The 12,966-nt window shown below is 39.5% G+C and overlaps 1 protein-coding gene across 9 annotated transcripts in view; it reads left to right on the top strand.

Annotated features, from left to right (window-relative positions):
* Nucleotides 1-10,425, top strand: part of LOC120770508 (RING finger protein nhl-1) — a 35,457-nt gene extending 25,032 nt beyond the window's left edge. For 6 of the 9 annotated variants that reach the window (XM_040098039.1, XM_040098041.1, XM_040098036.1 and 3 more), the window contains 6 exons: nt 5,155-5,433; nt 6,864-7,637; nt 8,859-9,018; nt 9,787-9,927; nt 10,020-10,096; nt 10,182-10,425. In XM_040098039.1, coding sequence (XP_039953973.1) covers nt 5,155-5,433; nt 6,864-7,637; nt 8,859-9,018; nt 9,787-9,927; nt 10,020-10,096; nt 10,182-10,395 — 1,645 coding nt within the window. In that variant the 3' untranslated portion in view covers nt 10,396-10,425. Of the gene's footprint in view, nt 1-1,983; nt 2,856-5,154; nt 5,434-6,863; nt 7,638-8,858; nt 9,019-9,786; nt 9,928-10,019; nt 10,097-10,181 lie in introns of those variants that run through there. The other 3 variants (XM_040098043.1, XM_040098042.1, XM_040098044.1) reach the window with 2 other exon arrangements.
* The last annotated feature ends 2,541 nt before the right edge of the window (nt 10,426-12,966 follow it).

Genomic DNA, 12,966 nt, shown 5'->3' with positions numbered 1-12,966 from the left:
TCCTCGCTCCGGTCGACCGATTGTTGAAAAAGTCGATGAAATTATGGAAAAGATTGATCAAGACTGTCACTTAAGCAACCACAACATCGCTAAGGAACTTAACATTCATCATCAAACGGTTTTGAACCATTTAAAAAGGGCTGGCTGCAAAAAGAACCTCGATATTTGAGTATCACACATTCTCTGTGAAATATTTAATGGATCGAATTAACATCTGCGATTCTTTGCTGAAACGAAATGAAATCGAACCATTTCAGAAGCGAATGGTAACAGGAGACGAAATGGGACTATAAAGTGCGAAAAAGATCAAGGTCAAATGGTGGCTTAGCCAGGATGCCTCAAAAGGTTATGCTGAGTGTTTGGTGGGATTGGAGAGGAATCATCCACTATGAGATGCTCCAGCCTGGTCGAACGATTGATTCTACATTTTACTGTCAACAACTGATGAGATTGAAGCAAGCAATCGGAAAAACGGTCAGAACTGATCAACAGGACAACGCTAGGCTACATACATTTTTGATGAATCGGCAAAAACTGGGAGAGCTTGGCTGGGATCTTGCACCATCGAACTACCATTTGTCATTCGGTCAATGCAGAACTCTCTTATTGGAGTAATGTTGGCTTCAAGAGAAGCCGTTTTTCGCCGAGAAACCAGAAAAGTTTGAAATTGATGGAATGAAGTCTCTGGCGAAAAAAATGGTGCCCATTTGGTTGATTAAAATTCATTATAAATAGAAAAAAATGAGTTGAAATTGTATTAAAAATACGAAAAAACTTTTTCGACTACCCAATATTTTGAGAATCATTTTTATCTCTGTAGAAAGCCTTGCGGGATATGAAAGCTTTAAGATATATTAAATCTAATTTTCTCCAATAAAAATGGTTATATTGAAAACAAATCCTTCAAGGCTATATATTGTTACCAATATTATACAGCCCCTGATTTATTTTTTCACTGCATTTAACTTCTCTTCCATACTACAAAGATATTCAAAGTTAAACAACCGCAAACAGCCGTTGGCTCTCTTACAATTCCTTTGTTTAGACACTAGTGTTTCTGACATTTCACTTTCTCTTTTACAAGCTTGTTTATCATCATCATTTTTAACACTTGAAGTCAGGAGAGAATAACACACTTTGGCCTGCTTCCTGCACAACCTTTCCCTAAATAAATAATAACTTTTGTTTGTTGTCAAAAACACGTAACGCGGAAGATAATCCGAGATCCTGACATTATTTTTGAAAATGCAAAGTTTTTTGCGCGGCAATACATACATACATATAGAGTTGTATTTTGTATATTGGTTAAGTGTTTTTCACTTTGATTTGGTCAATTTCTATGTGTTGTATTCTCGTTCTCTTGTTTGTTGTAGCCTTGTGCATCTGCGTGATATTGGACTTAACATTTTGGCACTTTTCGTCATAATACGCGTCATTTTCCGAATAATTCACAAGCTATTATTTGCAACCAAGGACGATACTCTATAGAAATAGAAAAGACGTAAAAAGAATATAAAAAAACAAGACATTATTAATGATCATCACGACTAAAAAATGTGAATATGTTTATCATGTCATGCTCTGAAATTTGTGTTTTTGTAAACTGCCATTTTGTAAAATAAATGTCACTTGCTTGTAAAAGGCTCTATTAATTACTATTAATGGCACATCAATTCAACTCCTTGAGCTTTCATCCGGTTAGCATCATTGAATCGTTGGCATTCTTCCAGCTATACCGCCTACAATTCGATTCAAGTATCTAATACTCTAGCAAGATATACATACATACACATAAACATTAAACCAAAGCAAGCGATAATTAATTGAAAACAAAAACAAAAGCAAAAGCAAAAACCAAAACCAAATCCATAACTATTCCAAATTCTTTCGAAAAGTTTTTAATAAATTATTTTTGTTTCTTCTCTTTTCCTCGTTCTACACGTCAATGTGTCTTTTTGTGTGTCTTCTCTTGTGTCTTTGTAGTAGTACGAGTGTGCCCACATTTAGTTTGCAATATATCAGTAGACCCCGGACACGTTACCGAAAGCGGATTGCGGATGCTATACGAGATATCAGTTGAAAATCCAACGCACGCGCGCACACACACTCGCCCTCACACATAAACTCCTTCGAGCCATTTCGAACTCGTTTTCCACTCTTCAAACTAAATCGTTCACAATCTTACTTACTTAAGCTCTTAATCCTTTGTTAATTTGTTGTATGCTAATAATGCGAAACTCATATGTTTTTGTAGCCGAAGTGTTTTTGTATTAACCTGTGATCGCATTTTCTAGCTAACCAAGTGATTTCTCAAGTGATTTCTGTAATTTAAATAGCTGTTTAGTGCAAAGAGACCTTCTGTACAAAATAATTGATATTCTTAGCAGTGCTGCTCAGAGATCCAGAGTCGGATCTTGCAATGTTTCGTACTTTGTAGTTGTGTTTTAGTTAAATTATTAAATAAACGAAATTAAATAACATCGCACAAGAAAAGTGACAAAGCTTGTTCTTTACTTAAAACAGTTTTGGAAAATTAGAACTAGGTGAATTGAAAGCCAGATCCTCGCTCCACCACCATCGATGTCTTCCACAACTGTTTTTCTGAGAACATTTGTAAAGACTTTGACATTTATATGTTATTTAAGGGTATTTATAATCTACAAGTTTGAGAGTTTGTAGAGAACAAACTGCGTTACATAACACTTACTGTAGGTATTACAGTTAGACCTTGCTTACACTAACTAATTACGAAAAGTTGCATACGTATGCGGGACTCGGCTTTAATAGTATAACTAGCGAATTCCGCTCCGCCCTTCCATAGTTGCCGCCCGTAGCGAATTTGTCAAAAGTTGATCACGTAGTGGCAAAGTAGAAATCAGCTGTTCTCTTTTGTTTTCATTTAAGCAATGTTGCCATATATTGTTTATTCGTAATATAAAATATCAAAACTGAAATGAAACTATTAAAAATAGTTTATATATTCATAAATAATAGTATTTAACTCGGATTTTGAGTTAGCTTAAGAAAATTTCAAATATATCTAAAACAATTTTTGCAATTACTACAGTATACCGATACTGGCAAGCGTTGTGAGAGAGCAATCAGCTGACTTGTTTCTACGGGAAAAATCCGAATCGGTAGAAGCGGTGTTGACTAATCATTTACATTGCGCTCTCATAAGATAAGTCGCATCAGCTGATTCGGGCTGCGGTCTTGCGGTGTTTACTAGTTGAGCTATAAGTCCTCAGGATTTGGCTATAATACAAAGCTTAATATTTTTTATTTTTTTTATTGGATCTAAAGCTTGCTGGGAATTACTTAACTAAATTTAATGAAATCAGCACCAGAGTAAAAGCCATGATATTGGATCATTTCCCCCTACTTACACCGTTCACGTATCCACTTGCATGTCGCATTGTTCCCAACACATTAACCGCGCTGCATTTTAATTAATTTCGGTATTCAGTTTGCTCGTTCAATAAACACAAATGAATTCGTCTCAACAACGTGTTTCGTGGCTCGTTTTCGTAAATCACGAAATATGTTTGCTATGATTTCGCCACAGATTTGGCGCTCTACTCTCACGCGCCTATTCGAAATGTGCCTCGCTGACACCTTAAGGCGTATTTATGTGATTGTAGGTGTTTGGTAGGTATGAGTGGTGCGTCGAGCGAATCAGCGCTAGGCGTGGTCACGTTTCGGCGCAAATGCTGTCCGTTTATTTCTTGCACGTTGACGGTAATTGTCGCGACATTAAATAAATGTCGGCAAAGTCTAAGTAAACCAATTAAAGTGCGAGAAATTAGAGAGGAAAAAATTCAATTTAACTGCGGCTTTATTCAATTAGTTGTTTGTTCTGCTGCGCACATACAATAAGTTGTATTGTTTGGCCAACTTCTCTAAGCAAACTTCTTACATGGCCTTTGGCTTAAGTCGTCACGAAAGGACGGCGGAGAAAAACACTTTGCCGAGCACAAACAAAGATTAACATTTCCACCAACTTTTGACACAAACAAAACGTGCTAAAGTGTGAAATTCCGTTATGGCATACAAAATAGTACCGCTTGTTTGCCGAAGACTTATTTAATACACCTAATTTTGGGCACATCACCACAAGCCTTGTACATTTACACACACGTAGGCGTTTGAATAGCCGAGGACAATGAGATTTTCCCGTAAGCGCTTGCTAACCTCGGCACCTAATAAGCCGGATTTATTCGGAAAACGTGTTGAATGTTCGTAAACATTCGCAAAAGCGCTGAAATGTAACTACAATATGCAACGCTATAAATTCTGCATGCTAGAACATAAGTAGGCATGCTAAGTTTTATCGAAATGTTCTGCTGTGCCACTTGTTTCTATTAACGCATGCTAATCTCATTTTCTAACAACGATTACACATTGAACGAACGATTACTCAAAAAACGTGTAACGGTACAAAAGAGTGTTTTACAAATCACATTGAGTGGAAGATACTTTGTATAAGGACTAGAGCGTAAATATGATAAGGACCTAGACATATATTGCGTATAGTAGTAAGCTCTTTTGATTTCTATTTTGACTAGACTAACTGTTAATTTATGTTGGACTAAGAAAACTGTATAGTCGAGTAGAATGCTCTTGGAAGCTTGGTAACTCGCCAAAGAGCACCAATTTTTTTCTAACGCATTAATGAAACAGTTTCACACGTGGGTTGTGGTGGTCTTTATTAAGACCATGTAGAACATAGGACCTTTAAAATAAATACAATTAGTTAATAAACTTCCACAGATCTTTTTTCTATTTATCATTTCTCTAAATAAGTCAGGATAGATGGTACTAAGAAACTAAATAAATAGAAGCCTTAAGTGCATTAGACCTTTTGAGAACACTGACACATTCGCCAACGAATCTTAACCTAACGAAACTACTAACCTTAAACTTTTCGCAAAACTACCGCTTTAACTAACAACAAATACGATTTAATCACTTATCATCGGCAATTTTATGCTTTTTGATGAACAAAAATGAAAGCAATAAATTCTTAAAAAAAACATTTGCTCGTATTTTGGAAAAGAATCTGAAAAAGAAATGTTCGTTTGTTCAAAATTAAATGAAATTTAAATGCAAAAATGTTCGTGGATGAAACGAATCAATTAAACCGAAATTTTCCAGCTACACAAGCCGCTTTCTAAACAAAAGCAAGAGCAGCGCTATTGTATCACAACCATCGCTCTCCACGCCCACCGCTTCCTTCGATGAGGATGCCAACGGCACTGGTGACGATTCGGACTCTCGCTATGGCACCGGACGTTCGCGCTATCTGGCGATGAAAGAGCGGCGCAGCCGCTTGGCGCGCAGTCGCTCCTCGCACGCGCTCGGCAACGAAGACGACGATCTGGATGAGCCGGTATCGCCAACAACGGCATCGCCATCTGCTTACTTGGCCTCAAGGTGCGACATAAAATAAAATTGATGCAAATAAAATACATTAAACGAAATATCCAAAATCAACAACCTATATTCCCATATATAAACGTACATTTATATACATTTATATACATTGTATATATCCATTATTATTTGACGATTCTCAAGAGCTCATATTTCCGCAAATCTGCACAATGAATTTGACTGAGGCTTTACAGTGCGAATTGAGCAATTAAGAAATGAAAAAGTGCATTCAAGTGCATTTGTAAATATTTAATATGAGGTGCTCAGTGCTTTCTTTAGTGTATTTGTTGCGCGTTCGCTCACTCTTTCTCTCTTAATTATTAATTTTATTTGTTTCTCATCCACTGTACTGTTACATACATACATATTGCTCATACTTTTTAGTTCAGTGCTCATCGCTCACTACTTCCCTCTCTATCATATGTTTTTGTTTTTTGTTGTTTTCGTTGACAAATCAAACTAAAGCAAGAAAACTAGCTGTTTTGTTAATTCGACACTAATTCAAATTTAATGTGTTCTCTCTCTAACATTGTGCTGCAATTGGATTTAGAGCACAGTATTCTTCTCGTTTACTTTACTTAACCTGGTCACTACAATGAACGAGTTAGGAGATCAAGCTTATACTTCGGCCAAATGAAATAAAGAACCCGAAATCTTAAAAAAATTTTAAATTCCCAACGAATCGGAGGATTAGTAAGCTTCCTTCTAGAATGGAAAGCAAAAAACATTAGCACTGAATTGAATTTAAATAGTTGAAATATTTATCGATTGTGAAATCACCGATTCCTGCTTTGATAAATAACTGCGCGTTCCAGAAGCAAGTGTTGACCAAGAAGCAAAAAATCCGTTCGTAAAATTGATTGCTCTTCCTGCAAAAGCAGAGGAGGTTTGAGAGTCCAGAGTTAGTTCTACTCAGAAATAAAAATATGCAAAGAGAGCTCAGCTAAACCACATTCGGTCATCACACATTCACGATGTAATCGACAACTAATCCAATTGGTCCATAAACCAAGCGCTCCGTTAGCTTCTAAAAACACTGTGGTTTCACTATAACTCAATGATGGAGTTCACACTTTTCATAGCTATCTCATACATTTATTTGAACTTAGAAAAGTAACGCCTCTCTTTGGCCCAAACTCTAACGATCGTGTAATTTTAAAGAAAATGAAACTGTAAATTTCAAGATCTCTCAACGATCGAGTGATTGACAATTCTAACGGAAGAAGCACAAGCAACGAATTCGGTTATTTCCAAGAGCTCCAACTCTATGATATGACCAAAGATATAAATGCATTAGAGCAAAACCGATAATACGCCAGTTTCATTAGTAAATCGTAGGGAAATCAAATCCAATTGCCTCTTCATTAATTTTCTAGTGTATCTATTTTATTTTGCATAAACTCATGCTTTGTTTCCTCTCTACACCATAGGTACTCAGGCTATGGCGGAACCGATTTGGCACGCAGCCGATCCTCGCACGCATTGAAATCGCGCGACAACTCACCAATCGCCGACCGTAGCACCGCGTCGGCGCGCAGCGCTATCGTAACTGCCGCCGGCTCCAGCACGTCCGCCGCAGCGGACAGCAAAGACGGCGAGGCGTTGAGCTCCTGGGCGCGCTACTTAAAGAACAAGTATGGCAATAAGAGCGCCAAGGACACACCGTCTAGTAGCAGTAGTGGCGCCTCAGCAGCGCCATCGTCTTCGCATAGCCATGGCGCTGGCGTTGGCGGCAACAGCAGCAGCGGCAGCAGTGCCAGCCGTAGTCACGCCAGCGACGTGTCGCGTCGCTTAAGTTTGGGGCTGCCGTTGCGGCAGGCCAACGAGCTGGGCTCATCCGATGATGACGGGTCAAAAAACGGGCTAGGCTCCCCTACCTCCCCTACGGTAGCAGCAGCAGCAGCCGGTATAACCGGAGTGGCAGGTACTTCCCTTAGGGATTTGTACTTGCGTAAACGGCAGCAGCTGTTCCAATTGGGGGGACGGGGGAGCGAGCCCGGATCCTTTACATGGCCGCGCGGCGTAGCAGTTGGCCCAGACAATAGCTTTGTAGTCGCCGACTCGTCCAATCATCGCATACAAGTGTTCGATTCGAACGGTATTTTCGTGAAATCATTCGGAGATTTCGGTTGTCGCGAAGGCGAGTTCGACTGCTTGGCCGGTGTGGCGATCAATCGCATTGGACAATACATTATAGCAGACAGGTGAGTTTAACGGTGGAAAGTGGACTTTTTGCATCACAAAAACGGGTCAGCTCGCGAGTGTGTGCTCCTTCAAACGAACTTTTTAATTAACTGAGACAAATGGCAAATGGAGTACGTGGTTACAGCTGCACAACTGCGCACTCACGCATACACCCACATATGTAAAGGCGCCTTCCGATCCATCTGCTCTAGTTTGTGTGTGTGCATATGTCTTTTCGCAGGCAAATTTTAAGCGGATAATGGTCGCATTAATAAAGCAAAAACCAATGGAAGTTGTGGGGTCGCAGTTGGCGGCCGGATGGCTAGCTGGAGCAGCAAACATCCCGTCTTTTGCCTTTTAATCCATCATAATAATGACAAAATTAATTTCGATTCAACAAACGCTTACGCCGGAAATGAGGAAAACTTTCTACTTCGCTTTCGACAATTCATTTGCGTTCGCTTGCGGAGGCGCAATCAGTTCATAGCTATTGTTTTTCGCACAATGAAAAGTCAGTCTCGCTGCTAATGTATTCAATGACAAGAGGAGCGTAATTGAATTTGTTACTTGACCCTCCAGTCGGCGGAAATCAAGTAGTTGAGCCGATTAAAAGCGACTGAATCAGTATTATGTATTGAAGTCATAACAAAGGTCCACAGTATGACTGAAACTCCGGATTTCGGTGAGACTTGTTTTATTGGAAAAATAGGCGAAACAAATAGGAGCTAACAGACTCAGTGACTTTCACTTGACCGACTATGAAAATTTTGGTTATGAAATTTGCAAATCTATATAAAAACTATTGGGGACCTCACAAGAAAGATAGGTGACAAAAATGGTATCTAACCTTCGTTGAGCTTTTGCTACAAAGGAGAAGGGAAGCGAAGCAATTGCTCAGAGCATCTGTCTTGAAAAACATGACTTGCTAGGCTTGAGACAAGTAAATGTTATACCACGATCTCTCTCTTGATATACTTCATTTTGATAGATGACAAAATCGATGAACAAATGCTTAGAAAGACGAAGGATGGGTTGTATTTGTGGCTATGCTGACTGGAGAAGCTCAAAAGTAGTCGGATTCATTTGGTCTTCGTACGAGTAGCAAATTTTAGAAGAATACTACACTAGGAAGAAAGGCTACTTGCATAATACATGTATATGTATATCGTCTAGTAGCTTAAGTCAATATTTGCTTAAAAACTATTTGAAAATGTCTAACATTTTAACCTTCTTTTTTGCAGATATAACCATCGCATACAAGTACTCGATCCGCAAGGACGTTTCTTGCGGGCCTTCGGCTCACAGGGCATCACCGATGGCAAATTCAATTATCCTTGGGGCATAGCCACCGATTCGTTGGGCTTCATTTATGTGTGCGACAAAGAGAACCACCGTGTGCAAGTGAGTAAATAGAAATATATTTGATGAACCCAATGAAATGAAATTATAGTTAATGCGCGCCAGTGTATATATTTCAATGTGATTCTCATTGAATACAAACTAAATGTACATACATTGTAGTTGTTGTAGCCAAATGCTAACCAAAGAAACATGCAAAGAATTATAGACATTTTTGATTTAAAATTAATTTAAATAGCTTTGAGAATAACAGTTACCTTGTCAAGTTTTCCAACAACAACTACGTCGTGAATTGTTAAATATTTGCCATTAATCACCACGGCAGTCTTCTTGTTGCACGGCTCTGCTGTCTGTGGCATATTCGGCCGCTCAGCCGTGAGTTCGGCGTTGTTGGCCAGTCTTAAGTTTGGTAATCCATTTTATGCCGTTTCGAATGCTGCCAATCAATCCTTTCAATAGGCAATCGAAGTGAGTTGAATGAAGCATTTGCAAGCACTGTCTGCTGCTGCGGCAAGAGCAGCTGCTACAACAACACACGTGATATAATAAAGTATGTTATTTGCATTTTCCATATCATTGAAAAAATCGTACCAGACTACATACATACATACATACATATTAGGACATGCATTGGGTAGCTAAGTATGTATGTGTTTGTATTTTGAATATTTACAAACACACTTTTCCATTTCTTGGAAATGTGCACTTCAGCGCCTGTGCTTTGATTCCCTGCCTTGCACTGGTGTGCCTGGGCGTATACGCAATAATCATATTAAATCACTTGCTTCATGAATCTTCTTCTTTTTGCAGGTATTTCAATCGGATGGCACCTTTGTTGGTAAATTCGGCCAACTCGGTCCGCTGGAAGGCGAGCTCGAACACCCACATTACATTGCGGTTTCAAATACGAATCGTGTTATTGTATCCGATTCCAATAATCACCGAATTCAGGTAAATTAAATCGTCGCTAGTATGTAGCAGAAAGAGCATTATAGTTTTTATATTTTTCGTTTTTTTTTATATTTTAATTACTACTCCTTCAGATCTTCGATGTCAACGGAAAAGTCTTGAAGACAATCGGTTCCGAGGGCTCCGACGACGGGCAGCTGAAGTTCCCACGGTGCGCTCAGTTTCTTTTATTCTCTTTTACGAAAATAACTGTAAATATTTTTAATACTGAAATTCGCTTTCAAATCTCTTTGCAGTGGCATCGCTGTGGATGATCAGGGCTACATTGTAATCGCCGACGCAGGCAATAATCGCATACAAATTTACAGTCCCGACGGCACTTTCTTGAAGGCCTTCGGCTCCTGGGGTTCTGGTCGTTCGGAATTCAAAGGACTCGAGGGTGTTGGCATTATGTCGAATGGAAACATTTTGGTATGCGATCGCGAGAACCACCGCGTGCAAGTCTTCTAAGCCGCGACCAGCAAAAAGAAATAGAAAAAATTATGAAAAATCAAAAATTACAAAATATGTTTGTAAACGAGCAGGGAAGCCACTGGCAGTACTTTCAAGAACAGATCAGAACGACAAATGATAGGCGTGTTTGTTTCTCTCTGTTTACCACTGCATATTTACATCATATACATACATACATATATATAAATATTAATGTTTTCTTTTAGTACGGATTTGTTTTCGTTACTCTTTTGTAAGTGCCTGAATTAAAATTTTCACAAGAGGATAATGTAGTTTTTGCTTTGTAAAAAGAAATTTTGCTAAATGCTAACAACCGCAAACAACCCGCATATACCTAAATATTAACGATTTGGCTTAGCAGTTTGTAGTTTCTGGAAAATTGTAATAAATTTGGGAATTTGTTTTGATTATGGCAAATTAAAGTGTTTTATTTCAGTGCCTGTTGGTATGCTATGGGAAATTTTAGTTGCAAGAACCTTGCTGAAAAGATTTGTTTTTTCCACAAATTATCCATCGGTATCCGCTATGTCTGAATTTGGTATCTCCGCAAATATAATAATAAGGCTGTGTAAACTGAGGTTGAGCAATACCAAAAGCTCCGTCGGAATCGGAAAGGACCTCTCCCAGGACCAGACGAGAAAATAACTCGAGCAGCAGAGCCGAATTGAGAAGGCATAATCTTTTACAAAACTGTATAACTGCTGGCATACGCCGATGATATTGATTTCATTGACCTCCAGAACCGCGACCTTAGCTCTATTTTCTCCAGACTGGATAAGGAAGCGAAGGAAATGGGTCCGGCAGTGAACGTGGGCAAGACGAAATATATCCTGGCATCAAACAAACTGTCGTTGCACTCGCGACTTGGCTCCCATGTCACATGGGAGTTGTTGACTGTCATGACTTCGAAGTCGTAGATAGTTTCGCCTATCTTGGAACCAGCATTAACACCAACAACAATGTCAGCCTCAAAATCCAACGCAGAATAACTCTTGCTAACAGGTGCTACTTTGGAATGAGTAGGCAGTTGAAAAGTAAAGTTCTCTCTCGAAGAACAAAGACCAAACTCTACAAGTCACTCATCATCCCCGTCCTGCTACTTATATAGTGCAGAGGCATGGGCGATGATAACATCTGATGAGCCGACGTTTCGAGTTTTCGAGATAAATATATCCCATTTGAAGGAACGATGAGCTGCACGACTTATGCGACGACATTGACATAGTTAAGCATATTAAGAGACAGTGGTCACGCTGGCTAGGTCATCCACATATGGATGAAAACACTTTGGCTCTGAAAATACTTTCAGACGCAGTACCCGTCGGGGAAAATAGATGAAGAGAGAGACCTCCACTCCTTTGGAGAGATAAGGTGGAGAAGGACCTACGCCATTAAAGAAGAAGAAGATCAATCAAGTATTCGTTTCAAAGTGGTTGCCATTGTCGAGCTCAGAAAAGCGTTTCTCGTAAAACAAGAAGGTATTTTTCTTTACAAGAACAAGGCAGGCTCATCCAATCGTTATTTTCGTTCATGAAAAATTATTTTGAGAGAGCCCGCTTTATCAATTTACGTTTTCCAAATATCGTTGTTGGTAATTTGGCCATAAATAGCGAATTTTGGTAAAATTGCTTAGGATTCAGATGGAAGGAATTTGTCATAAAGTGAGCAAGTGAGCGCTTTTATTTATTTTCGCTACCAAATTTGGTTACCACTGATGAAAACTCAGAGTGTAGAGATCCACACTTAGCAAACGCCTTAAAAAAATTCGAACAAAGAAGAAGATGAAGAGAATTGGATAAATCTCAAGTACAGAATGCGGCCCCACTTTCGAACCAGACTTAAAAACAATTTAAGAAAGGAATTCCGGCCAGTTGAATGCCATAAAATGCGCCATGCCGACGCCAACGCCTATGTGAGAGCACTTAATACAGATATATATTCCAGGTCGCTAATTAAGGAATTCAGGTGCCATGTTGTTGTCGGGTTAGTTAAAGCGAGTAATTGTTGGAGCGGCATACCAAATTACAAGCAAAACACAGCAGATTTCAGAGAACCAAAATGGAAGTACACATTCCGAGAGCCGGTTGAGTTATAGCCATTATCAAAGTGAATGCGGCACGTAGACATGGCGAATTACAGAAACATAAGCGCATATTTTTGTTCCCAAGCTCGGCGCTGGAGAAAGTTGTTGAAATAAATGCGCATTTCCACATTTTCGCCGCATTTAACACACGGATTTATGTAAATATTTCGTTTCAATTACTTCATTTGCGCAGCGCGACGTGCGGTTCGGCACAAAGGAAGTGTGGAGCGAGCTTTACAACCGCGTGAGCTTTGTAGCGGCTGTGTGTAGCAGCTGTGTGAGAGAGAGTGGCGGATGGCAAGTGTATGTGCGGATGTGTGTGGAAATCTAACTAAACACTGTTTGGAGTTGCTTTCGGCTGCCGTTTTCACGAGCAGCTCAAAGCTAAAAGTGATGGCGCTTGTCTCATGCCTTTGTGGCGGTTTTACGGTGGCACGCAAGCACATGCGGCCTATCGCAGCGGCCGCCAATGTGGTTAGAATGCG

Source organism: Bactrocera tryoni, chromosome 3 (assembly GCF_016617805.1).
Source record: "Bactrocera tryoni isolate S06 chromosome 3, CSIRO_BtryS06_freeze2, whole genome shotgun sequence".
NCBI classification, from domain to species: Eukaryota; Metazoa; Arthropoda; class Insecta; order Diptera; family Tephritidae; genus Bactrocera; species Bactrocera tryoni.
Note: the sequence above shows the minus strand (reverse complement) of the source record. Positions and strands in the feature narration are given on the sequence as shown.